The 26,638-nt window shown below is 52.2% G+C and overlaps 1 protein-coding gene and 1 long non-coding RNA gene across 14 annotated transcripts; both read left to right on the forward strand.

The window, feature by feature from the left end:
* The first annotated feature begins 3,244 nt into the window (after positions 1 to 3,244).
* On the forward strand, positions 3,245 to 9,296 carry LOC106508476 (uncharacterized). 7 transcript variants are annotated; one of them, XR_014806029.1, is made up of 4 exons: positions 3,245 to 3,356; positions 5,924 to 6,004; positions 6,193 to 6,243; positions 8,255 to 9,296. XR_014806029.1 is itself a non-coding variant. In XM_084960425.1 (4 exons), the coding sequence occupies exons 1-4, from the start codon at positions 3,459 to 3,461 to the stop codon at positions 8,431 to 8,433; spliced, it is 378 nt and encodes a 125-aa protein (XP_084816551.1). In that variant the 5' UTR covers positions 3,245 to 3,458; the 3' UTR covers positions 8,434 to 9,296. The 7 variants fall into 7 exon arrangements, 1 of the variants encoding a protein (XP_084816551.1); XM_084960425.1 differs by having other exon boundaries at positions 3,245 to 3,525; XR_002344627.2 differs by lacking the exon at positions 5,924 to 6,004 and having other exon boundaries at positions 3,245 to 3,525; positions 6,186 to 6,243.
* A 1,882-nt stretch (positions 9,297 to 11,178) lies between these two features.
* LOC102158826 (uncharacterized) lies at positions 11,179 to 25,275 on the forward strand. Of its 7 annotated transcripts, none has more exons than XR_014806034.1 (7): positions 11,179 to 11,228; positions 11,572 to 11,645; positions 16,224 to 16,305; positions 16,914 to 17,117; positions 22,090 to 22,384; positions 22,825 to 23,044; positions 24,536 to 25,275. It is a non-coding gene; the product is annotated as an uncharacterized LOC102158826 (long non-coding RNA). The 7 variants fall into 7 exon arrangements; XR_014806037.1 differs by lacking the exon at positions 11,572 to 11,645 and adding an exon at positions 21,598 to 21,713; XR_014806031.1 differs by lacking the exon at positions 22,825 to 23,044 and having other exon boundaries at positions 11,556 to 11,645; positions 24,536 to 24,895.
* Positions 25,276 to 26,638: the final 1,363 nt, after the last annotated feature.

The following is a 26,638-nucleotide window of genomic DNA, read 5'->3' on the forward strand; positions in this document are numbered from 1 at the left end:
GTAGCCACCGGCCTCCACCACAGCCACAGCAACACTAGATCTGGTCTGTGACCTACACCACAGCTCTCAGCAATGCCGGATCCTTAACCCACTGAGCAAGGTCAGGGATCGAACCTGCATCCTCACAAATGCTAGTCAGGTTCGTTTCCACTGAGCCACAACAGGAACTCCTATTTTTAAAAATTGTTATTGGAATATAGCAAAGTAAGTCAGTTATACATTTACCTATATCCATTCCTTTTCAGATTATTTTCCCACACAGGTTATTACACAGTATTGAGTAAATTTCCCTGTGCTATGCAGTGGTCATTATCACCTCTCTAGTTCATATACAGTAGTGTATATATATCAATCCCAACCCCCTAATTTATCCCTCTGCCCCCCTCTTTTTTTGGCCACACCCACAGCATGCAGAAGTCCTGGGCCAGAGATGGAGCCCGTGCCACAGCAGCAACCCAAGCCACTGCAGTGACAATGCCAGATCCTTAACCCACTGTGTCACCAGGGAACTCCCAGGGTAATTCTTGAAAGGTCTCAGAGAAAGTGTTTGTTGGAGCTTTGAGTGTGGGTGTGACTGTGGATGTTTGGGGGTCTTGTTCATCATGGGAAATGCTGCCTGGCTCTCTCTAGAGGCCTGTCTATCTGTCTGTCTGCCACTTCAGGGTCTCATCTGTCTGTCATCCTGTCTACATGCCCTCCTGAATCTTTCTGTGGTCTCTCTGTCTGTGGTCTCTCTGTGGCTCTCTCCCAGAGGCTTTCTCTCAGCCTGTTGCCACTTGCTAGGGGTGAGGCTGCTAGACCCTGAGATGACGCTGCTGGTCCCCGAGGTGGGACAGGTTTCTGGATCCCAGCTGCTTCATCTTTCTTTCTGGGCTCTGGAAACTTTTAAAAGCAGTACAAGGGGATTGAGGCTGCCACCTGCCTACTTGGGGCCACATGCATCCAAGAACCCTGAGGAGTGAGGCTTCCCCTCCCATTCCAGCTGAAAGTGGCCTTGGCCATCGGACAGAACCAGAGGGTCAGGGAGGAGGCTGTGGTCAGGGCTTAAGGGAGTCAGGAATGTGTGTGTGTGTGTGTGTGTGTGTGTGTGTGTGTGTGTGTGTGTGTGTGTGTCTGGGGGGAGGATGGTGAGCATGTGAGTCTATGTATCTGTGTATGTGTGTGTAAGAAGTGTGGCAGGTGTCTGATGGGCATCTGTGTCTGGGGTGAGGGATGGGTACAGGTGTGTGAACTTGTACATGTGGAGGGTGGACTGTGGATGGTCCTCCCTCCCCCCTGGAACCATCTTGGGCTGCTCCCCACTTTCTATCCCTGCCCCACTTCGTCTGCTCCCCACTTTGTGGATATAGTCTATAGGGGGTTGTCTGGGTTAGGAACCCAAGAAGAGGCCACAGGCTCCTCCCAGGGGACACGTGGGTCAATCAGTTTGGGGAAATAGTCAACGAATGTCCCAGTGCCAGCGTGGCCCTCCAAATGCGGCTTTTCTGGGGCAGCCCACTGTGAGGTACCCACCAGGCCTTTGCCATGAGAGAGGCCTGGGCCTCTCCAGATAGGAACCCTGCTCACTGAGTGGTCAAGAGGATAGATATCCCCAAACCTAGGGTCCCCATGAGCCTGTGAGCCCCAAAGCCCTAGAGTCTCCTGCAGAGGTGAGATGTAAGGTCCAGCCAGGGGGTCAAACATGAGAGTCCAGGTTGTGGCTCAGTGGGTTAAGAACCTGACATAGTGTCCATGAGGGCGCAGGTTCAATCCCTGGCCTCGCTCAGCAGGTTAAGGATCCCATGTTGCTGTGAGCTGTGGTGTAGGTCACAGACAAGGCTCAGATCCCGTGTTGCTGTGGCTGTGGTGTAGGCCAGCAGCTACAGCTCTGATTTGACCCCTAGCCTGGGAACTTCCATATGCCACAGGTGTGGCCAAAAAAAAAAAAAAAAAAAAGTGAGATTCAGGCACCTCTGGCCCCTCAGACATGACCAAACTATCCTATCTGCTGTCCCCATGGGCCTGGCCACCCACACAGGGGCCCAGGACAGAGATGGTCAGGCTGTGGATGGAGGGACAGTTGCCAGCACCCCCTTCTCCACCCAGGCAGGGCCTGTTTACCAATTTCATCCTCAAGATTGAACCCCCAGTGGGGGATGGGAGCCCCAGGTGACCCTGACCCATGAGGTGGTCTCTGCTCACTCCCCTTGCCTCCTTAGCCCTCTCCACTCTGGGGGTGCCCATGGATAGTCCAGAGAATTTCTTCCTGGCACTCCCCACCTCACCCAAGTGCCAGGGGAGCCAGAGCTGGGCACAGGCCTAGTGTTGACCCATAGGCCCAGGAATGGACCAGGATGGGCTCTTGGAGCGGGGGGCAGGCAGCCGGGGCTGAGCAGGGCTGAAATGATCCTGACCCCATCTCTGGGCCTCCATGCTGATGGGGTCAGTGACCCTGGATGAGGCCAGGGGAGCTGCCAGTGGCATGGGGAATGTGTTAGCCCTGGCTGCTCTGGCTGGAGGGAGTGGGCTCCACCGTCCCCTGGCCCAGGCTCAGGGGAGGGCTTGTGGGAGCCCTGAGCTTTGGTTCCTCAGGGCGGTCTGGCCTGGTGGTGAGGCCTGAGCTGCTCCCTGACTCTCACACGGCCCAGAAGGGCCCTTGGCACAGGAGCCTCAGCTGTAAGATGGCAACAGAGGGTGGCGGAAGATCTGGGGTAGCTGGGGCCACCTGGGAATTCCTGCTCCCTCTCCTGTCTCTGGGGGAGGTGGAGAGAGTAGGCTGGAGAACTGCTCCAGAGAGTACTAGAAGCCTAGGGCAAGGGTCAGGAGTCAGAGGTCAGAAATCAGAAGCGAGGAATTCCAAACTGCGGGGGGCCTAGAATGTGCCAGAATGAATCAAGCACTTCTGATAAGCCAGTGCCCTGATGGCCTCTCCCTGCAGCCCAGACCTCGCCTCGCCCTATTTTGCAGGTGAGGAACTGAGGCACAGCCACACGACCTAGAGCTGGAATCCCATCGGTGCAGTCGGGCTTGGACCCCCTTTTGTGCCCCCACCCCCACCCCGGCCCCGCTCCCTCCCAGTACAGGAGGACCGTAGACGGGGGGAGAAGGAGGGAGAGCGGGAAGGCGCACGTTTCCAATGGCAGAGACAGTATTTGGCCACTAGAGGGCGCTAAGTCCCCGCCCCAAGCAGCGGCCTGAGCTTCCCCGGCTGACCCACAAGGTGGCAGCAATACTCTGATTGTGTGCAGCCCATCCGGGGCGGAGCATCCACTAGACCCACGGAGACTGCGGTGGTCGGGCTTTGGCCCTCTGTCTCTTGTAGCCGTGGGGTTACGGGGACCTGCCTCTCCAGCTCTGACTCTGGACGGATCCTGGAGGTCAGTTTCAAGCCCACCAGCTGCAGAGGATACACCTGCCCTAACACCAAACCCCCAAACATCCCCAGTGCCTGTTACCCTTCATGGGCCTAACGGAGCCAGATGGTTCCCGGAAGCCCTGGAAAGCACGCGTGGTCAGCTCAAAGGACACAGAGTGAGGAAGAGCCAGGTATTGGGCGGGGGGCTGGGGGTGGGAGCTGGCTGCCTTCACCCCTGATGACTGCTCTCCCCTCTTTGGCAAGGTTAGTTTTGGGGTGCATCCTGAACCACCTTATGACCCTGGCCATTGCTCCTTCTGTCTCCCGCCCCCGGCAAACCCGACCTCCTCCAACCCACCCCTCTGCTGCAGGAGGAGAGGACTCACTGAGCTTTCCTTACACAAACGTCTCACACACCTCTCAGGGCCGCCCACAACCTGCCAGCCTTTGTCCTCCACGCTCCATCAGGGTGACACAGGCCTTCTGGGACCTCAGCCACAACACATACCCACACATGCACATGGGCACAGACGTAGGTAGACGTGCCTACCACAGACACACACATGCCCATTCTCAGGAATACATACACATCCAGACCCAAAGACGAAGATACAAACACACACACAAACACACAGCATATACACATATAAGCACGCACAGAGACTCAGGTGTGTATAGACACAGAGATGCACAGCCACACGCTTACACAGACACACAGAGATATGTGCACAGCCGATGTGCATAGTGCTTCTCACCCCAGTGAAAGGATAAAGGGAGAACAGAAAGGGCCTCCCTATCTCACATCCCATGGATGCGCCCCATGCACATCCTGGTTCCTCCGCTCCTCCTGCCCTCCCAGCATCAGCCCCCCAGTCCCTCTTCCATCCTGGCCCTTGGTCTCTTCCTCAGAGACATTGTCCTCTCTCTGCTGGCTCATCAGGCTTCATCAGTGCCTCATCTTCAACACCAAAAAAGCCTTAGCCCCACACCCGCTCCAGCCCTCGCCCCATTTCTGTCCCCTCCTTCCCAGCAAAATTTGGCCCGCTGCCTCTTGCCTGCACCAGCCTTTTACTCTTGAACCCACCCATCTACCTCCCAGTCCCCCCACCCACAAACGGCTTGCTTCCTTGTCTCCTGCTAGCCCACCCTCTGACGGACGCCTCTCCATCTAAGGCCCCTGGACCAGCTCAGCCAGCTTCACACTGCTGTGCTGCTGACTCCCTGGTCCACGACTCCAGCCCTGACCTCAGACCCCGCCCCACGCCTCTGTGGGCGCCTCACAGGGCACCTCACATCTCACGTCCCAGCCAAGCCTCCCTTCTCTCCCACCTCTGCCCTCCCTCCCCAGATCTGCCCTGGACTCATTGTCTCTGTCCCCTAAGTGTATCCTGAATCCATGTACTTCTCTCCCTGTCCACTGCCTTCATCTTAACTCAAGCCACTTTTCTGGCCCTCCTAAACCTCTGGAGCAATATTAAGAATTACAGTTTTAGGAGTTCCTGTTGCAGTGCAGCAGAGACGAATCTGACTAGGAACCATGAGGTTGCGGGTTTGATCCCTGGCCTTGCTCAGTGGGTTAAGGATCCTGTGCTGCCAGGAGCTATGGTGTAGGTTGCAGACGTGCCTTGGATCCTGCATTGCTGTGGCCGTGGCTCTGATTGGACCCCTAGCCTGGGAACCTCCATATGCTGCAGATGCAGCCCTAAAAAGCAAAAAAGAAAAAAAGAATTCATTTTACTGCTACACCAGAGACTGCTCTTAGCATTTCATATACATTAGCTTATATTGTCCTCACCACAACCCTGTAAGGTAGATGCACTCATTATCCTCCCCTATTTTACAGAAGAGGTAACATGCACAGAGAGGTTAAGTAATTCACCCAAGCTCACACAGCTATGTTTCAAGAGGATGTTTTAAGATTCAAACCCCGACATTTGCCCCCTGCCCCCAGTGTGCTCTCTGCTTTTCATGCAGCCCAGAGAAGGTCAGAGGTCAGAGCTGGGCTCTTCCCAGGCATGGGGGTGGAAGGAGGGGAGGGGACAGAGGAATAGTAGCCCAAGGGATCTGGGCCAGACAAGGAGAGGCATAGGCCAGGAAGGGCTGATGGATGGAGGGAAGGCGGGAGGGTCTTTGGAGGAAGTAAGGTGGGAGTTGGGAATCTGTGGCTGTGGAGCTGGTGTGGCTTCCTGGGGTGACAAGGACAGACTGGGAAGGCAGAAGGAAAGGTCACTGGACAGAGGCGACCTCAGCTCTCTGGGATAAGTCGTGTCTCATAGACATCCCTTCTTCAGCCTCCTCTTGGGTCCAAAGATGCCATCACCCCACACCCCACTCTGCACCAACCCCATTACATCATGCAAGTCACCTGCCTGCTCACCTGCCCTTCCCTTGGGACACTCTGTGTCTGCCTGGCTGCGGCCCTGTGACTGTCCAGGTCAGCCTGACTGCGAGCGAGGTGGCAGTTGCCTGGGCTGCAAGTCGGGCCTCTCTTTGGGGTGCAAAGCCTGGGAGTGAGGTGGGAGGGAAGGGTGGAGGCAGCACCAGCCAGGGCTGAGCCCAGAGCGGCTGACACCTGCCATCTGCTTGCAGGGAGACCCAGGTGTGAGGCGGGACTTTGTAGCCAATGCAGGGACAAAGACCGGCCGGGCGGGACAGGCTGGGGCAGCAAAGGTAGGCAAGGAGGGAAGGCAGCATTCTTACTCTGCCAGCCGATATGCTGAATTTTACTTTGCCTTTTATTTATTTCTTCTGCTTAAATCCTGTTTCTTTCCCCGAGGCGTCTAATCTATTATTTAACATTGGATTGTGCGATTGAAACTCCCAGGCAAATTGAAAATTATTTGTGTTTGAGGTTTCAGGCATGAAGCCGAGGCAACCATTTCTGGGAGATCCTGGGAACCTGGGTGAAGGTGAGGAGCCTGCAGCCCTGCTCCTTGTAGAGGGGAGGGGGACCAGGTGGGGGGTCCAGGCCCCCCTCGGCCCAGCCCAGCTCTGCCCAGGCCTTGCACACCCAGAGCCCACAGCTCGGGGTCATTCATCTCCGCGTGGCATTTCACTGGGGAAATGCCATCATCACCTCCCACAGGCAAAGTCCTGGCAGGCTGAGCGGGTGCGATGGGTCCCCCAGCCCCTCACCGTCACCCCCCTCCCCCGGGGGAGGTGCCTCATGTCACAGGAGAATTAATGGCACAGGGACAAAGCGTGCCATCATTTGTCAGGGGTTGGGCTCTCCATGGAATTGCAGCCAGGGTGCCGAGTGAGCTGAGATGCATGAGGCCCAGGGTGTGGCCGAGGGCCCTGACCTGGGGGGCTCAGTGACCACAGGCCCTCTGGAGCCTGAAGGCTGGCTGGCTCCAAGGACAGGAATTGAGACAATCACCCCTCAGGCGGAGCAGAGCACGTGCGAGGGGTGGGGAGGGCAGAACCTCTCACCCCCGTGTTGAGGAGATTGGATTTTTGTGCCGGAAACAATGGGAAGCCGCTGAAGGGCTTGGAGACTGGGAGACTCGATCATTGCTTTTCCAGGTCAAAAAAGACTGAGTTCCCTGGTGGCTTAGTGGTTAAGGACCTAGCATTGTCACTGCTGTGGCATAGGTTCACTCCTTTGCTCGGAAACTTCTGTATGCTGTGCGTGTGGCCAAAAAAATAATTAGTGAGGTGAGAGTCATCAGTATGCATCAACTCCCTGTTTCCCAAGTGGTCTCACTTGCCAGGCACTGTGGAGGCAACTGTGTGCCCCATCTGTGACCAGGGCCCAGCATGTGGGATGATGGTGAGGCTGGAGATCCCCCGCATGGCCCTTGGCGACTCAGACGCATCACTGGAGCTTTTGCTGCCCCTGCACCAACGCTGGGAGGGGCAGGGGACACAGAAGGGTCTCCTGGACCAGGCTGCTGACAGCCCCCACCACAAACCCTTAGCCCCAAACCCCAGCACCCCCCAGCCCACCCTGCTGGGTCCACGGACATCACAGGCCCTGCCCACAGCACTTGGCCCAATGTCTGAGCTGCTCCACGGATTTATCCCTGTCACCCTCTCCCCACCCCTGACCAGAGCCACAGCTGAGAAAGCGCTGATATGTTCAGGGTCAGCATAAACATAACATTGTGACCTGCAGAGAAGGTGTGGGCTTTTCAGAGACCTCTGAGGTATATGCAAAAGTTTATCACAGATACACACACACACTCAATTCCCAAGGAAGGAATGTCACAGCCACATATTCAATCAACTATACTTCAATACAAAATTTTGGAATTCCTGTTGTGCAGCGGAAACAAATCCAGCTAGAAACCATGAGGTTGTGGGTTCGATCCCTGGCCTTGCTCAGCAAGTTAATGATCCAGTGTTGCTGTGAGCTATGGTGTAGTTTGCAGACACAACTGGATCTGGCATTGCTGTGGCTGTGGCGTAGGCCAGTGGCTACAGCCCCGATTGGACCCCTAGCCTGGGAACCTCACATGCCTAGAAAAACAGAAAAAAAAAATTTATGGAGTTTCCTTGTGGTACAGTGGGTTAAGGATTCAGCGTCCCTGCAGCCGCTTGGGTCGCTGCTGTGGCACAGTTTCAATCCCTGGCCCAGGAACTTCCACATGCTGCAAGTACAGAAAAAAGGGGAAAAAAAATTTTTTTTAAGCCGCATATTCAGACAATGACAAGAATTGGAATTTATATCAGCTGGGAACTTTTGGTCACAGGTATAAGAAATCTGGTGGCACCAATTTCAGGTGAAGGAGGACCTTATGAGGGGTCTAGCAAGATGGGGACACACACACAGTGGGACTGCAGGAGCCCAGGGCCTGAAACCCTGAATGCCACCGAGGCCCCCCAACTCTCTCTCTCTGGCTTAGTGCTGCACTAAGCTATTTCCTGCTTCTCTGCCCCATTGCAGACTCACTTCCCTTGCTCTTTCTGTGCCCACAGCAGGAACTCAGGCAGGGGACTCGCCATCAGCCCTGCTGCCCAGGGAAGGAGGGACTGGCCCTTTAACTCCCAATCTCAGCCTCAGGGACACTCGGATGGCCCAGTGGTTCTATTGCTGGCAGTCCGTCCTGCAGACACTCCAGACACGCGTGGAAAACATCCATTGCAGCCTGATGTGAACTATCAAAGGACTGGAAACAGCCTAAATGGTCATCAGCAGAGAACTGGATGGACAAGATGTGATTCTGCCCACTCGCACTGCCAACTACAATGTACCCACTTCATGAAGAACGTGCAGGTCCTCGCGTTTATTTATTCAACAAATTCCTTCTGAGTCCTTGTTACATGAGGCCCGCTATGCTCGGCGAAGGGGACACAATAGTGCATGAACACAAACCCCATCCTGGCCTTGCAGAGCTTGGTCTGCCTGGGGAGTTTGACTGAGGAATCGGCAATGCCGCAGGTGTAGCCCTCCAGAGGGCTATGGTGGAGACAACTCAGAGAAGTCAGGGCAGTCAAGAGTTCTTGTTGTGGCTCAGTGGTTAACGAATCTGACTAGGAAGCATGAGGTTGCGGGTTCGATCCCTGGCCTTGCTCAGGGGGTCAAGAATCCGGAGTTGCCGTGAGCTGTGGTGTAGGCTGCAGACATGGCTCGGATCCTGCGTTGCTGTGGCTGCGTTGTGTAGGCCGGCGGCTGTAGCTCCGATTGGACCCCTAGCCTGGGAACATCCATATGCCGTGGGAAGCGGCCCTGAAAAAGACCAAAAAAAAAAGTCAGGGAAGGCTTCCTGGAGGAAGTGGCGGTGGAACCACCATCAAGTGGGAGAGGAAGGAAAGAGCACATGCAAATGTCCTAGGGAGAAAGATGATGTGGCCGGGTGATGCATGGATGAAGATTGCTGGGGCTGGAGCCAAGGGGCTGGGGGTGGTGCCATGTGGAGCCACCCAGACCCCCTTCAGGAGTGAAGTTCAGTGGGAACTCCTAATTTTTTACTTTTATTTTGCTTTTTTTAAACAAAATTTTATTATCATTGATTTACAATTCTGTGTCAAATTTTTGCTGTACAGCTAAGTGACCCAGCTATATATACATACACATAGAAATGTACATTCTTTTCTTCATTTTATCCCTACGGACCCATTTTAAACTTCTGAACTCCAGAACTGTAAAGATAACAAATTTGGGAAATCCCATCGTGGCACAGTGGAAACGAATCTGACTAGGAACCATGAGGTTGCAGGTTCGATCCCTGGCCTTGCTTAGTGGGTTGAGGATCCGGCACTGCCGTGAGCTGTGGTGTTGGTCACAGACACAACTTGGATCTGGCGTTGCTGTGGCTCTGGCGTAGGCCAGTGGCTGTAGCTCCAATTCGACCCCTAGCCTGGGAACCTCCATATGCTGCGGGAAGCGGCCTTAGAAAAGGGAAAAAAAAAAAAAAAAAAAAAAAAAGAGCAAGGGGAAACTGACCCAGCATCGGAGCCCAGCTTCTCCCTCCATCTAATCCTACCTTCTTCCCCTTCATCCTGCAAGTGCTGATCCCATCCCAGGAAGGATCCTTAATTAACCTCTTGCATGCTGGTGAGTTCTGCTTCCCAGAGATCCCACCTACAGCTCCACCGAGAGCTGAGTCGTCTGAGAGAGCAGATGCTGTGGTGGGATTCTTGGGGCGATTCACCCACCTCACTTGCTTGGCAACAGTGGTAGGTAGGGTGCTCCAGTTACAAGGTAACAATGCAATTGTTAAAACTTTCACCTTTGGTGAATTGGGATGGTTTACTTGTAGAAGGAAGCACAATGACACCTGAGAAAGATCAGGGAAAGGCCAAATTGGTGGATGAAACTAGGTGGTTATTGCTAAATTTGACTAACACTTTGAAAAATGATAACCAGGAGTTCCCATTGTGGCTCATCAGGTTAAAAACCCGACTAGTATCCATGACGATGAGGGTTCGATCCCTGGCCCTGCTCAGTGGGTTAAGGATATAGCATTGCTGTGGCTGTTGGGTCAGCAGCTGCAGCTCTGTTTCGACCCCTAGCCCGGGAACTTCCACATGCTGCAGGTGCAGCCGTAAAAAGAAGAAAAAAAAGATAACCAAAGGCTGAGAGCAATCAAGGGCTAAGTGTGAAAGCTGGAGGTCCTGTCGTGGCACACAAGGAGATTCCTGAGTCCTGCAGAAAGAGAGCAGACAAAGTGGAGGAGCTCAGAGCAGCGAAGTTCCTTCAACCTAGGTGGCTTGGGATCAAGGCCATGCTCTGGGAGAGCATGTCCTGACATTTCAGACGGGACCTCTGAGTCGATAAACGCCACAGCTGAAATCCCTAGATTGCCTTGAACCCTCTGAGCCTACAGAAGCAGCCCATTCTTCCCTAATAAAGGCTAATAAGACCCTATTCCTAGAAGAAATGTGGAGGTTTCTGCTGCCATAGACATTATGCAGCCCCTCAGGATCTGCCCCCACCTTCCCCTCCAGCCACTAGACCTATCATGAGGAGTCAGGTCACACCAGGACTGGGCTTGATAAGGAAGGGAAGGGACTCTAGCCCACAGGTACTGGCAGGAGTCAGGAGAGCACAGGTGGACTGGGGTCTGATGGGGGAGCCTGATGAGAGATGCATCAGGTTGGAATGATTGATGAACTTAATGTGACAGCACGTTCCTCCCTGGATGCAAGATTCAACATCCCAGCAAGGACCACAGGAGACGGTGCCAAAAAGCTTCTAGGATGGCTCCTGGAAGCACGGAAGGAGTCATGGCTCAGACTTGTAGAAATGCCAGCATTTTGGAGTAGGGTGGTGGAAAGAGGAATTAAAGGGCTCTGTGAAGTGGGCGTGCTGGGCTGACTGTCCTAAAGCCCCCAGGCAGAGGAAACCGGAAGCCGGTGGAGGCCTCTGTTCCGGTAGGGACGGAGCGCTGAGAGTGCGCATGCGTCGCCGAGACGGCGGGCGACAGACCGCCCGTGGGTCCAGCTGCAGGTAGGAGGGTCTGTCAGGGCACCAGGGTCCCTAACAGCAGCGAGGGCAAGAGAACCCCAAACCATGGAGGGCAGGTGGTGATAGTTACACGTCCAAAGGGAGGTGGATGCCATTACTAGCATGAGCGGTCGGTCAGGTCAGGGTGGCCCCAAGTGGCCTGGCCTACAGCGCGTCTTGGAGGACAAGGTAATCCCTGGGGGCAAGGGAGATGGGCATCCAACAGATGTTCTGGACAATCAAAGAAATCAAGAAGGGATAATCGGGAGCCTGAGGGCAATCGTCCCAACCAAAAAAAAAATGCCGTGCTTCCTTGCCCGGTTTCTGGAGGAGCGCCTGTTTTCAGACCAGGAACCCAGTGACTAAGGGAGAAATCAAGCCCCCGGGGAGAAGCCTGTAACAGCAAAGCAAGTCTATCTGGTAAGCAGTCCCCTAGCCCTTCTCCAAAAGGTAACACTGGGGAAAGAGTGGCTCAAGCCCATCGAGGATTTGGTCCGACTTGGTAACCATAGGCTGAGCTCTGGTGCACCATGGGGGCCCTCCCTTAGAGGGGGGCAGACATGCCAGGTAACTGGTTGAAGGCTGGTCCAGGTCTGGCTCACATCAGACCCACTGGATCCATAGATTCCCCCAGTCCACCTTTTCCCCCTCCCCAAAGTGTAATTAGATACTTAGTCGTGGTCACAACTCCTACTTTGACTCCTTGGCCTGGAGGGTAAGAAAGCCTCTGAAATTGCCTTCTGCCCCCTTCCAAAACAGAAAACTAAAAAAATATATATATATATATGTCTTGGAGTTCCTTGGTGGCTCAGCAGTTTGGGATCCAGTGTTGTGGCTGCTGTGGCCAGCGTGCTTCCTGGCCTGGGAACTCCCACATGTGGGCTTGGCTGAAAAAAACATCAAAACAAACAAAAAAACCCACAATATCTTATCCAAACTGGGGGAGGGGTAACGTGCTAGCAGATACTGGAGCTGCTTTTGGTGTGTATGTATGTATTTATTTATATTGTCCGCACCTGCAGCGTATTGGTGTTCCAGGGCCGAGGATTGAAATTCCAGCCACAGCTGCAACCTATGGCACAGCTGCAGCAACCCCATATCCTTAACCCACTGTGCTGTGGCAGGAACTCCTGGAGCTACCTTTTAAAAGCTAAAGGAGGGAGTTCCCATCATGGCTCAGCGGAAGCGAATCTAACTAGTATCCATGAGGATGCAGGTTCGATCCCTGGCCTCTCTCAGTGGGTTAAGGATCCAGCGTTGCCATGAGCTGTGGTATAGGTCGCAGACGTGGTTCGGATCTGGCATTGCTGTGGCTGTGGTGTAGGCTGGAGGCTAGAGCTCCCATTTGACCCCTAGCCTAGGAACTTCTGTATGCCGTGGATGTGGCCTAAAAAAAAAAAGACACACACAAAAGCTAAGGGTAGTAGTCCTCATTATAGCTCAATTGAACTGACCAGTTTTGGCCCCTGCAGAAACAAGACAGGTCCTAGAGGATGATAGGGCAAACCCAGCACAGTAGTAGTCAAAATTACAGCACAAATTTTCATGGCCTCGGTACATGGTATTTGGCAACTGAGCTGGCAAATGTATTACTTTCCATCCCTATCAGAAAAAAGGATCAGGAGTTCCCATCATGGCTTAGTGGTAACAAACCCGACTAGGATCCACGAGGTTGTGGGTTCAATCCCTGGCCTTGTACAGTGAGTTAAGGATGTGGTGTTGCTGTGAGCTGTGGTGTAGGTCGCAGACATGTCTTGGATCCAGCATTGCTATGGCTGAGGTATAGGCCAGCAAGTGTAGCTCTGATTCGACCCCTAGCCAGGGAAAAGAAACGGCCACTGGGAGTTCCCACTGTGGCTCAGCAAGTTAAGAACCTGACATACTGTCCATGAGGGTGTATGCTCGATCCCTGGCCTTGCTCAGTGGGTTAAGGATATGACATCGCCGTGAGCTGTGGTATAGGATGCAGATAAAGCTCGGATTCCATGTTGCTGTTGGCTGTGGTGTAGGCTGGCAGCTATAGCTCCGATTCGACCCCTAGCCTGAGAACCTTCATATGCCATGGGTGCAGCCCTAAAAAAAAAAAAAGGAGAGAAAAGAGCAATGATTCATTATGTGAGGAGTAAACACATATTCTGGATACAAATTTGCTTTTTCTGCCCACAAGCTAAGCCAGACAACTCTCCAAGGGCTTCCAGAATATTTGATACACCCACACAGGGTCCCACAAAACCTTGTGTCAGTGAATGGAGGTGTGAGGGTTGGCACATGACCATAAGATACCCTGATCAGAGTTCCCTGGTGGCTTAGCAGGTTGAGATCTGGCGTTGTCACTGCCATGGCTCTGGTTCCTGGGCTTGGAACTTCTGCATGCCATAGGCACAGCCAAAAAATAAAATAAAATTTAAAAATAAAGTTTTAAAAATGCAGTGGTCATGTCACTTCCCATATCATCCTGAATCTGCCAGTCTGATAAAGCAATGGAGGAGCCTGTTACAAGCACAGCTAAAGTGCCAGTTCAGAGATAATATTTTGCAAAGATGGGGTGCCATTCTCCAGAGCAAAGGGTACACTTCAAATCAACTTAGGTTGACACGGGTCTACCTGTGTGGTCGGCAGAATAACAACCCCTCCCCCCAAAGATGTCCATGTCCTGATTCTAGAACCTGTGACCATGTTCCTTTTCCTTGGCAAAAGGGACTTTGCAGGTGTCATTAAGACAGGGTCTTGAGGTGGGGAGATTATCTTCAATTATCTGGGTGGGGACAATGTCTTTCTAGTGACAGGGAAGCAAGAGAGTGTCAGAGTGATGGCTTGTGAGAAAGCCTCAACCAGTCATTGCTGGCTTGGCAATGGCAGGAGCCATGAGACTAGGAAGGAGCCAGGCTCCAGGGACTGAAAAAGGCAGAGATGGATTCTTTCCTAGAACCTCCACAAGGAATGCAGGCCTTGGGGGGTTCCCTGTTTGTGTGTTTGGTTTTTGGTTCGTGGTTTGTTTGTTTTGTTTTGTCTTTTTGCCTTTTCTTGGGCCGCTCCCACAGCATATGGAGGTTTCCCAGGCTAGGGGTCCAAACCGAGCTGTAGCAGCTGGCCTATACCCCAGCCACAGCAATGTGGGATCTGAGCTGCGTCTGCAACCTGTACCATAGCTCTCGGCAACACCCGATCCTCAACCCACTGAGCAAGACCAGGGATGGAACCTGCCATCTCATGGATTCGTTAACCACTGAGTCACGACGGGAACTCCTGGTGCGTGTTTTTATTTTTGTTTTTGTTTTTGCTTTTGAGGGCTGCACCTGCAGCATATGGAAGTTCCCAGGCGAGGGGTCGAATTGGAGCTACAGCTGCCAGCCTATGCCACAGCCACAGCAGAGCAGGATCTGAGCCAAGTCTGCACCCTACACCACAGCTCACAGCAACACCGGATCCTTAACCCACTGAGTGAGGCCAGGATATGAACCCGAATCCTTGTGGATACTAGTTGCATTCGTAACCCACTGAGCCACAAGGGGACTTTTAACCCAGTGAGATCCATTTCAGACTTCTGACCTCCTGCACTAGAATAGGTAATAAATTGAGGATGTTCTAACTTGCCAAGTTTGGGGTAGTTTGTTATAGCAGCAATTGGAAACGGATACACTGTGTCATAGGTAAGAGGAGTCTGGGAGCCCAGAAGTGGAAGTAAGAGCGTCCTGCTTACCATCACTCCTAGCCACCCACTTGGGGAATTCATGCTTCCCACAACCCTGGGTTTAAAGCCTAGCACCATGAAGAAGGCTTCTGTCAAGGAACACAGCAAGGGTTCCATGAATTATGGCTAGAGATGCCTCCCGAGCCGAGGGGCCAGCAAGCAAGAAGAGTCCCCATCTTGGCAGGGGTAACAGACCCTGGTCACCAGAAAGAGGTAGCATTTTGGTTACACAGTGGGAGCATGGAGAAATAGATTTGGTGCCTGGTGAATTCATTTGCTGGTTGGTATTCCCCAGCCCAACTTGGACAGTAAGCGGGCAAGTGCAAGAACTCTGAGAAGGTCATGATGGCCAGTTGCAGGCCCCTCAGGAATGAGGGCCTGGTTACTTTACCAGGTAAACCCCTGAGACCAGAAGAGTCACTAGCTGAGGGTGGGGGAAATCCAGAATCAAAAAAGGAAGCCAGGAGTTCCTATCATGGCGCAGCAGAAACGAATCTGGCTGGGAACCATGAAGTTTGATCCCTGGCCTTAGTGGGTTAAGGATCCGGCGTTGCCGTGAGCTGTGGTGTAGGTCCCAGATGTGGCTCAGATCCTGTGTTGCTGTGGTGCAGGCCAGCAGCTGTAGCTCTGATTCGACCCCTAGCTTGGGAACCTCCACATGCCACGGGTGCAGTCCTAAAAAGAAAAAAAAAAAATTAAGAAAAGGAAGGCAAGTAAGTATCCATTGTAGCCTCCAGACCTGCTGCAGCAGTGGGGGCTGTAATTAATCCCACTCGCCTTCCTCTTCTATATCCCCCCAGGAGGGGCACGCCAGAATCCTGGAGGAATGGCTCCCTGGACATCTATGAAAAAATGGAGCCCAGTCATGGCAGGAATGGTTGTGTCAGATAGTTCCTGCACCACCAGATCCCCCTTCTGTAAGAAAGCACTTATTCCCCCAGCCTCTGGGAGTGTTGCCTGCAGAAAGCCTGTAGCCATCAGCTCCCATCAGACAATGCCTCGGGGAAGAGAGGCGCCTCGTCCAAGGTTGCACCCCTCGTCCAAGCGCCAATATGGTGGCCTGGATGCCCAGCATGCTTGCCTCAGACCTCCTGCAATAATCTCCACTTTAGAGGGGACTTCCCAAGGTGCACACCCCGCAGCAGAGCACGAGGGGAAGCACGGAAATAGGGTTGGAGGAGAGGGGGCCAGTCCGCACATGTCATGTTCGCTCAGACGCTGGCGAGGGTGGTGTTCTTCCCCTTCTCTTAGAGCAAAGGGACGACTCGGCAAGGTTTAAGCAAGCAGTTCTATGCTCTTTTGCAAAGATCCCTTTTGCTGTCATGAGGACAATAAATTGTGAGGTCGAGGTTGACACGAGACCGGAAGCATCGAGCCGCAAGCAGCCAGGTGAGCGATCCGATGAGACCCGTGGGTGGGTGTGAGGAGTAACTGGACAGCCCCTGGTGAAGGGTGGAGAGGGGAGATGGAGAAGAGGGACAAGGAGAAGGGGTTCCCCCAGCCGTGCCAGGGTCTCACTTGCACAGCTGAGTGGCAGAGCGAGATGGGAACACTGGGAGGAGGCCAGGTTTGGGGGCGGGGGCAGGATCATGAGTCTGAGTCAGGATAGGTTGAGTCTGGGGAAGCTCAGAGACATCCCCAGCGGAAGCATCACGTGGGCCGGACCTGTAGCAGGTGGGGCGGGAAGCATCAAGTAGGGGAGCTTTGCATCTGTGAGTCATTGACCCCACGGAGCTGTGTGAGATTGTGGAGGGAGCAAGTGTGAGAGGAGGAGAGGAGGCCTGGGCGTGGCCAGATGGGGGGATGGGCCAGCAAACAAAATTGAGAAGCAGAGGGCTGAGCAAGAGGGAGAAGAAATAGGGGCACGTTGGGTTCTGCAGGTGTCAAGTACAGGTGCAGTTATGTGGCAGAAACTTACTAAACTCTAACATCTCTCTCCTTTTATTTTTTCCTGTGTGTGTGTATCTGTCTGTCTGCTCCCATCCACATGTTCCCAGGCCAGGGAAGGAACCAGAGCTTCAGGTACTACACGTGATCTTAGCCAAAAGGCCGAGAAGCAATGGAACCGGAGCTTCAGCAGCAACCCGAGGCAACACCAGCAGACCCTGAATCCGCTGCACCACAGCAGGAACTCTCCTAACATCTCCAAGGCTGAAAAAGACTCAAGTTAATTTCTCCCTCACTCTGTGAGGCCCACGCAGGTCAGCAGGGACTCATCGGGGTCACTTGGGAACTGGGTGGGTGGACGTTCCATCGTGAAACCAGCTTCCATAACTTCCGGGGCTGGGAAGCCAGGGGGGCTTGGCACACCAGCCCCTCAGGCTCGTCTCCCATTTGAGGAGGGGGTCTTGCCTAACTGTGGAGGAGGCAGGGAGGGACAACGCTGCCACGGAGCCTGCAGAGGAAGAGAGCTGGGAGCTCTTGGGCGGCACAGATGGCCATCATGTGAGGAAGGGGGAGGGGTGGCTGAGAAAAGCCCTTCAAATGACGAGGACATGGGTCTCTGGTAACCTAAGGAAGAGCTGTTTGGTGGCTTTAAGGAATTAAAGGCCAAAAGGTGACTGGAATTGATTAAGGAGGGACTGGAAGGTGAGTAGGAGCCCATTCTTTCCATCACGTCCACTGGGAGGGTGGAACGAGGCCGGGACGGGGCTGGAAGAGGATGCCGGAACATGAAAAGTTTAGTTTTTTAGTGGGAGATGCTGCACATGGGTGAAGATCAACAGAAAGGATCCACTGAAAGGATTCACAGTGTTCCCACTGTGGCTCAGCAGAAATGAACCCGACTAGTATCCATGAGGCCTCGTTCAGTGGGTTAAGGATCCAGCGTGGTCATAAGCTGTGGTGTAGGCTGGCTGCTGCAGCTCTGATTCGACCCCTAGCCTGGGAACATCCAGGTGCTGTGAGTGTGGCCCTAAAAAAAAAAAAAAAGAAAAGAAAAAGGAAAGAAAGGATTCGTTATGCAAGAGGAAGATGGGTTGGTCCACAGGGTAAGAGGCCATAGAGACCTACATGTACCACTGCACTTGGGCCCCTGGAATTTCCTGCCCCGACAGCCTCCAGCCCACTCTTAGGGGCTGAGTGAGCCTCTTCCTGAGCTACACTGTCCTGAGGGTGAACAGTGTTCACCAATGTGTGCACCCCAAGGTCCGAGGGGTGGGCAAGGGAAAGCCATCCATGAGCCATGTGGACAGCCTGGAGGTGCCAAGTAGGTGTGATGCAGGCAGGTGCAGTGAGAGAAGGAGGTCGGCCTGGACCATCTCTTCCCAGCCGCCACATTCCAGTTCACTACACCAAAGGGAATCCTGCCTTCCAGGTCACTGTAAAGGCAAATTTGTCAAGGTTGGAACAGATAATGTATTTGGTTTAACAGTTTTGAGTTTGGTATATCCCTTTTAAGTAGTTAGACGTATGATATGTGGGTCTCTATTTATCGTCTTGCTCTGGGCCCTGCAGATGTTGGGGGTGGGCCAAGTTATGTCATAAACAAACACAACCAACACACACATGTAATTTGATATGCCATCTAATCATCCATAATCTATAATAAATAGATATGATTATAAATCATAGAGTAAAATGTGTCAGAGAGCATATACACATTCTCACTCAGATAGGATTGGGATTGTACACACACACACACACACACAAGCATATAGTTTGTATTAGTCAGCTTTTGCTGTGTAACAAATGCAATTTCAGTGGTGCATAGCAGTAAGCATTTCTTTCTCTTGCATCCATGGTTGCTGGTGCAGCCCCACCCCTCGTGTCTCATTCTGAGGCTCTGCCTGGAGGGTCAGCGGCCGCCTGGGGCATTTTCTTCCTACAGCAATGGCAAAGGCTCTGGAGGCAAACTCAGCTCATACTTCAAGCCTCTGCTCTGCTGCATCTGCTAACCTCGCCTTGGTGAAGGCCAGTATTGGTGCATGAGGGGTATATTCTGCCAAGCATGATGCTGTGCAAATGGGCATAGATATCTAAAGCCACCAAAGGGCAGGGAAGAATTGGTATCAATAATTAAACCTGTCACACAACCAAACCGAGGTTCCCTAGGAAGAGGAATAGGAGCTGGCCAGAGTGGAAGGGGGGAGGGCTTATTTATAGCTAATTCAAATTACCAAAATAACAGATATTTTCATTTTTTTACCATTTACCTGTATTCCCACATTCCTCTGTAAGAAAGCAAAAATAAGATGACCTCGATTCTCCCCAGTCGCAATCAAAATCCTAACCTAACACTTTTCCTAGTTGATGCACCTGAAAGACAGGCTAGCCATTTTGAAGAACAAATTCTTTTTTTAGACGCTGACCTCAAACGACAAACAAAAGTTAATTCTGAAAGAATAAGGGACCTAAATGCAAAACAGAACTGTAAAAATTCGTAGGGAGATAATATTTTGAAAAATATCAAGATGCCTTTTCTTCTTGTGCTTCCTTGGGTGACCTTCCAGCTTTTCAGCCAGAGGCTTGCATCGCCTCGAGGTGGAGGGAGAAGGAAGGAGAGAGAGGAGGGGGGAGGGGGAGCAGGGAAGGAGGAGGGGAGGAGGGAGGGCAGGAAGGAGGAGGGAGCAGAGCAGAGGAGGAGTGGACCACACCCACCCAAATACCTCTTCCTAAGCAGCTGGCTGGCACTGTGGGGGGGGGGGGGTTGGGGGAGCAGGGAGCTGTTTGGTCCTTCCCTCTGACACCCCCATGGCCAGAGACTACTGTTTTTAGCAAAGGCATCAAAGACCCAGTTCCACCAGAAGAGGCCTTTGGGGGCTCTTGGCATAAAATGCACAGAAATGCTGGCTGAGGGGACAGAGGGAGCAGGGGATGGGGCAGGAGGCACCCCCCCCCCCCCCCCCGCCACATGGATCAAAGGAGTGACAAGGGAGGGTACCTACCAGGCCCAGGGATGTGAGAAGAGCAAATGGTCAAAAGGAAATGCCAGGAGGCACCCATGGGATACCATTTATGTAAGTTTGAAACATACACAGATGTCATCATTGTTTATAAATACATTCATGTGTTGCAAAAGTATAAAAATATGCACAGGGTTGTGGCAACTTCTGGATAGCAATTATGCGGGAGTAGAGGGGGGGTTTAAACTGGTCTGTACCATTTCGTTTGATTTTTGAGAAGGGATCTGAAGCAAATATTCCAGCTATTAATATTTGTTATGTCTGGGTGGTGGGTATCTAGAAATCTGTTAGATGATCTTCTATATTTTGAAGGCAGACAGACTGTGGATTAGTAGGAATAGTTTGATGCCATAGTTTAAAAATCATGTGCATATGTGCAAGCTTGTGTATCTGCTTGGACATGTGTGCACATGTGTCTTTGGTTCAGTGTGTGTGTGTCTGTGTCTATACAACATTAAGTGTGTGTGCACAAGTGTGAGTGCTGCATGTCCCTTTGTGTCTGCCATTTGCATGTGAGCATGACATCTGCATATCTATGTGATGTGTCTGTGCAACTGTCCATCTGTGATTGTGTTTGTGTCTCATATCTGTGTGAGTCTATGCAACTCTGTGTGTGTGTGTGTGTGTGTGTGTGTGTACGTGAACAGGAAGACGTCTGGCTGGATAAACTTACCAGATCACTGACTCATCTGGGAAGGAGAAACCAATTTCCCTTTGTACATTTCACTGTGTGTGTGTATGTGTGTGTGTGTTTTCCAATGATTTATGTTTGTTTGTTTTTTGTTTTTAGCGCTGCACCCAGGCATATGGAGATTCCCAGGCTAGGGGTTGAATCAGAGCTGCAGCTGCCAGCCTACACCACAGCCACAGCAACATGGGATCCGAGCCACGTCTGCAACCCACACCACAGCTCATGGCAATGCCGGATCCTTAATCCACTGAGTGAGGCCAGGGATCAAACCCGCATCCTCATGGATACTAGTTGAGCTCATTACTGCTGAGCCGCAATGGGAACTTCCTACAATTATTTTTTTAAATTAAATCTCTATTAAAATTTAAAAATACTTGTGCTCGCTTTGGCAGCGCATATCCTAAAATTTAAACATACTTTTAAAAACATAGTCAAGAGTTTCACAGTTTAAAAAATGAAAGGAATTTATCAGCAGACCCTTGATGCCCTCCAGGGCTCCTCTTTGCCTCCTGGGTCCCAACCTGTGATTCCATCCGCCCCCAAGCACCCTGAGCTCCGAGGAGCCTGAGGACACGTCCTAGCCCCAGCTTGGGGGCATGGCCCAAAGCAAGCACCAAATTTCTCTGCAGTTTTGTTTTATCTTTCAATGTTAGGCAACTTTTATTACATTCTCCCCTTTAATGCAGACATGTTTATCTGAATTACACAATCCCGAGGTTTTAACCCCCACATCTTGGAGTCAAAGGGCCTCCTTGCTCACCCTGCCTGGCTCCCGTGTGCCTCCTATGGGTGGCTGCTAGGCCAGCAGCATATGGAGCAGGGTTCGGGGTGTATGTGTGTAACTCCAACCCCACCAGAGGCTCTTGGAAGGTCAGTAGGAGGAAGAAGCAACCAACACACTTTCAAGGGTACTTAACTGGGCTGTGCCAAGTTCTCTGCGTCTCCCTTGACACAGAATTCTCCCTGGAAGGCCATGGGCTCTGTGCTGTTACTGTCCTCACGTTGCACGGGAGGACACTGTGACTCTGCAAGCGTAAGCCCAAGGTCACCCACTGTACTCAGACTTCAAGTTCCTGCCCTATGCAGACTCTTCCCGCAGGACAGGCCCACGGAGAATGAACTGCCTGTGACAAGGAAGAGGTCAGCGTCCTGAGCGGTGGCTGGAGGAAGGAGCCCTGGGCAAGGTTTCCGACTGACCAAAGGTTGCCTCCCTGTCTCTACTCATTTTTCCCCCCCTCAGGCTCCTGCTGATGCATCTGCAGGGCCCCTGGTCTTGTGATCCCAGGGCCACTTTGGTGGTCACCTGGAGCCAGAGGGGTAGCCACACCAAGTCATACAGAGGCAGGACCTGGTGTTTAAGTCTCTTCTCCCAAGGATCCAGGCTAGCCTGACATGGATTGAGAGACCCGGAGGACTCTAGAGAGGGTCCTCCAGTGACTGCAATAGACTCCTTTTTTCTGGAAAGAAATCTGTAGGTTGCAGGGGGAGGGCAACACAGGTCGATCCCCAGGTGCTGTTGACAGGGACCAGCCTCATCCTCAAATCTTTTTTTTTTTTTTTTTTTTTTTGTCTTTTTAGGTCTACACCCATGGGATATGGAAGTTCCTGGGCTAGAGACAGAATTGGAGCTACAGCGGCCGGCCTACACCACAGCCACAGCAATGCAGGAGCTGAGCTTCGTCTATGACCTACACCACAGCTCATGGCAACACTGAATCCTTAACTCACTGAGCGAGGCCACGGATTGAACATGCATCCTCATGGAAGCTAGTCTGATCTGTTTCTGCTGTGCCATGACAGGGACTCCTCGTGCTCACATCTTGAGGGACTTCACCGATGAGCTGAGAGAAGGAGCCCTGAGAAGAAGCCAGAGGTGAGGAGGGCAGAACGCCTGGGGCCAGTGGCCTGGGTTTGTTGCTTGGGGGGAGCCATGCTCTTCCAGGTCAGGTACCTCCTGGGACCCCAGAAGGATCTGGAGCATCATCTCTGTTGCAACCCTCCTGAAGGTGCTCTGTGGGGTTTAGGTCCTCTTCTTGTTTTAGCTTCTACCTTCCTTCCAGCTCAGGGTTCTGGTCAACAGCTTTCATCTCTGGGGGGTCTTGACACAAAGCCCATCTTCTCTTCCTTCCCCTAGACAGATCCTGACTGTGCCTGGGGTCCACCTTCTTTCTCACCGCCCAGGGCAGCAGCCCCAGCCCCAAGCAGGCCAGGGCTAAACCTGATTAGTCCACGCTTCCCTGGCTTGCACACTGGCCCATGGGATGTGCCAAAGAGGTCTGGGAGGGCCACTGCATCCTTTCCCTGTTCCCCAAGCATGTCCAGGGAGAGATGAAGCTTTGCGCTCCATCATCTTGAGACCAGAGAGGACCTGGCGCAAGGACAGGTGACCATGCAGTGGACAGCAGGGGAAAGTGGAGAGAGCTTGAGTCCTTGAATACCCTGTCGAGTCACTGGATGGACCCCAGGGCCGCTCTGCCTCCCACTGGCCATTTAGTGAGAGAATCCACTTGCCTCATCCTGAAGCCATCACGAGGTCAGTTGTGCTTGTTGCACCCAAATTCACACGGACTCCTTGAGAATCTGGCACAAATGCTGAAACTTCTCTTGGGACGAAGGCTCAAATGCAGGGTATTGATCAATTGAGGAGGGCTCCTGATCCCCCTGAGGCCCACAAGCCACCGCCATGTTAGGATTCCTGGCCAGAAGATTTCAGCCTTGTCTCATTGCTGTCACCCTGATGCTGGCTCCCAGGGAGGGAGGGCAGGTTGGTTTGGTTCTGAGCAGCATCCCTGGGCTGCAGGTGGAAGGTGAGGAGGGGGGGGTGGTCGGTAGCACCCGGAGACAGGCCCTGCTCTCTCTCCCATCAGAAACCAGAAGTGCCGGAGTTCCCATTGTGGTGCAGTAGAAACGAACTGGGCTAGTATCCATGAGGAGGCGGGTTCCATCCCTGGCCAGGATCCGGCATTGCCATGAGCTGTGGTGTAGATCCCAGCCACAACTCGGATCCTGCGTTACCGTGGCTGTGGTGTAGACTGGCAGCTGTAGCTCGGATTTGACCCCTAGCTTGGGAACTTCCATCATATCCCATGAGTGTGACCCTAAAAAGCAAAAAAAAAAAAAAAAGAGAAGGAAGGAAAAAAGGAAGAGAGAAAGAATCCAGAAGTGCCCACTGAACATAGTGCTAGGGACTGGGCAGAGCTCGTGAGAGCTGGCTGGTCTTATTTTATTCTCTTCAAGGACCGGCAGGGGCGATCCGCCCCACCTCCTATCCCTCAGGTTTGGACCTCTGCTCTCCAGGGAGCATGTCACCTGACTGACAGGCCAGAGGAGGCCCGTTTGCAGGGGCCGGCTCTGCCAGTCTCCCATTTCACCAGGTTCACTGAGGTCCTAGCGGGAAGAATGGGGGGGATTCCTGGTGTGGAGGCAGAGGGCAAGTAGATGTCAGACACTGATCTCTGGGCCAGGCTGGCTCCATCCTGGCCTGATCAGGGGCATCTCTGGGTCTAGAGGTGGGCTCAGACCTCTGGGTCTGGCTTTCACCCCAGGGAGCCTGGGGGGTCGGGGAGCAGATGGCCCTGCCTTAACACCCCAGCCTCCCTCCCCCCACACTCCCCACTCTCAGAGGCCGGCAGCTGTCTCTCAGCCTGTGTGTCTGCTATCTATTTTTTTTTTAATTTTAATTTTTAATTTTAATTTTTAGAACCACACGTGCGGCATATGGAAGTTCACAGGCGCTAGGGGTTGAATCAGAGCGGCAGCTGCAGGCCTACACCACAGCCACAGCGATGAAAGATCTGAGCCGCATCTGCGATCTGTGCCACAGCTTGTGGCAATATCAGATCCTTAACCCACTGAGCAAGGCTGAGGATCCAACCCACGTCCTCACGAAGACAAGTCGGGTTCTTCATCCACTGAGCCACAGCGAGAACTCCTCACCTGCTCTCTGGTCACAGACTTTCTGAGAAGGTTGAGTTCAGCAGATTCTGGGCCCTCCTTTTGAGCTCATTTTACTTTTCTCATTAAGGTCTTCATCTTGAAATACTGTCTGCAAACAGCCACAACAACAAGGTACCAAGTCGCACTGGAAATCCCTTTGAAACATCCAGAGACTGAGCGCTTGCCCGCAGCACCTGGATGCAGGGCCTGACCCGTCACTCGCTTCAGGTGCGTTCACACAGAGCACCCCTCAAGCCACCTCAGGTTTGAACCTGCTTTTTAACATGTGCGGAACGAAAGAGAACGGATGTGTCCAGCTCTGACTGAATCACTCTGTCGTACAGCAGCAATGATCACAACCTTGTAAGTCAATGAAACCTCAATAAAACTTAAAAAATAAGATAGGCGGACTGGAATAGCTCCAGTGCCATTCACATCTACTGATAAAGCAAGTGCCATTCTGATTAGACCCACATCCAATTTCGTCTCTTGGACTATAGTAATGAAACAAGATGTATTTTCACAGGATGTTTCAGTATGTCTTCAGTCCTAATTATCCACTTTCAATTAAAAAACAAAAAGCCTCAGCACTGCAATATATACCACCGATCATTACATGCCTATCACAGCTCATATCCGAGTCCCTCAGTGTAAAAGATGGTTGACATTTAGCCGGGAACTTTTAAAACACTTGAGGATAAATTATGGCCCAAACTTACTCTTCTTAATGACATGTATAAAGTTCAGCTCTTTAATAAAAGGTTTCAGGAATAGGAAAACAAAGTTTCCAGCAATATTCAGGAAATAAAAGGTCTTTGAGAATGGTCAGGTCTTGTTTCAATGAAATTGTGCATTTTTAATACAGTTGGTATAGAGTGAAACTCTTAGAAAAACATCGAGGATTTGAAAATGAAATGGAACATCCTATTTGCAGGGTCACCAGTACCACAGCGAGATTTGTCTCTTAAACAATGACACTTCGTATCTCTGTAGTTCCATGAATACTTTTGAAGTGTCATATTAAAACCCATCTCGTGGCCTTGAGGCAAAGAGAAGCAATTAGTCTTGGAGTTGTGAATAAATAAAAATCCATTTATACACCCGTCCTTGACATGTACCTTGCAAATCTTAGAAACTTCATCTAGTGGGAAAAGAAATGTTAAATCATGAATACCAATACTAATCACATCGCCATGTGGCCTCCTAAAACAGTTTAGTTTATACCCATCTTCTAAGTATTAATTTATATGTATATATTCGTCCATATTGAACACGAAGCAAAGAAGCTCTATCAGGCACCTACCCGGTGGGATGAGAGGGGTGAGAGGCGATGAGGCCATGAGGGTTGGGGTTCTCAGTGGGTCTGGGCTCCTCAGACAGGAGCCTGGAGCATTCTTCCTCATGCTCACCGCTTCCCCCCAGCGCTCAAAGGCTTGAGAAGGGGGAAGGTTCTTACCCCGAAGAAGCCTGAGGCATCCAGACATGGCCTTCTCCACTTGGGATCCCAGCTACCATTTTAGGGGGGACACAGGAGGTCAGAGTAGTTGGGACCCTTGCTTCTGGCTCCATTCCCTCAGTGCTGGGAGGGGCGGGTGGAGATGGAGGCTTTGCTCTTCTTGGCATGGCAGTGCAGCCCTGGGGAGACGGAGTCACCACGGACGAAAGCAGACCTCCCAGGCCTGGCTTGGCCAAAATATAGAGAGCAGAGAGTAGTGCTGTCAGGCCTGAGCTGGGAGCCAGAAGCCCGGGGGGTGCCAGGGCGTGGGGAGCAGAGTGGGCAGCCCATGGGCTGTGCTAGAACCGCTGTACAGCTCCTTGACCTACTTCCAGGGCCCCTTTCTGTTCTAGGAGCAGCCAAAAATCCATAAATTAAGGAAATTAACTGATGGGGCCTGCGGCATCTTTGTAAGCTATTTAAATCTATAAATTTACAACATCTTCTGCATATATCAAGTAATTGAACTAACTGCAGGGATGTAACTTTAATGAGAAAATTTCCCCCTTCTCCTGTAGTTCAAGGTCTAAAATAAATAAATAAATGAAACCTTCCCTTAGGAGGAAAGTTTCTGCTTATTCCCGCGTGGAGAAGTTCCAGAAGCGCGGTCTGGGAGCTCTTTCCACGCGCGAGGTCCCCTGGCCAAGGAGAAGAAGGCCCACAGCTCTTTCTCCTCCCGCCGGTGCCCCCGCCCAC

The sequence above is a fragment of the Sus scrofa genome, chromosome 6, assembly GCF_054392235.1.
Source record: "Sus scrofa isolate SSC_HxYL_T2T_F1_AM1 chromosome 6, Sscrofa_HxYL_maternal_Yorkshire_Landrace_v2.0, whole genome shotgun sequence".
Classification (NCBI taxonomy): domain Eukaryota; kingdom Metazoa; phylum Chordata; class Mammalia; order Artiodactyla; family Suidae; genus Sus; species Sus scrofa.

Excerpts from the sequence above, each read along its gene's own strand:
- LOC106508476 (XM_084960425.1), top strand. The coding sequence starts at position 3,459 with ATGGTTCCCGGAAGCCCTGGAAAGCACGCGTGGTCAGCTCAAAGGACA. Across the intron at positions 3,526-5,923 it reads ACAGAGTGAGGAAGAGCCAG|GGAGACCCAGGTGTGAGGCG; the intron begins GTATTGGGCGGG and ends ATCTGCTTGCAG. Across the intron at positions 6,005-6,192 it reads GACAGGCTGGGGCAGCAAAG|GCATGAAGCCGAGGCAACCA; the intron begins GTAGGCAAGGAG and ends TTGAGGTTTCAG.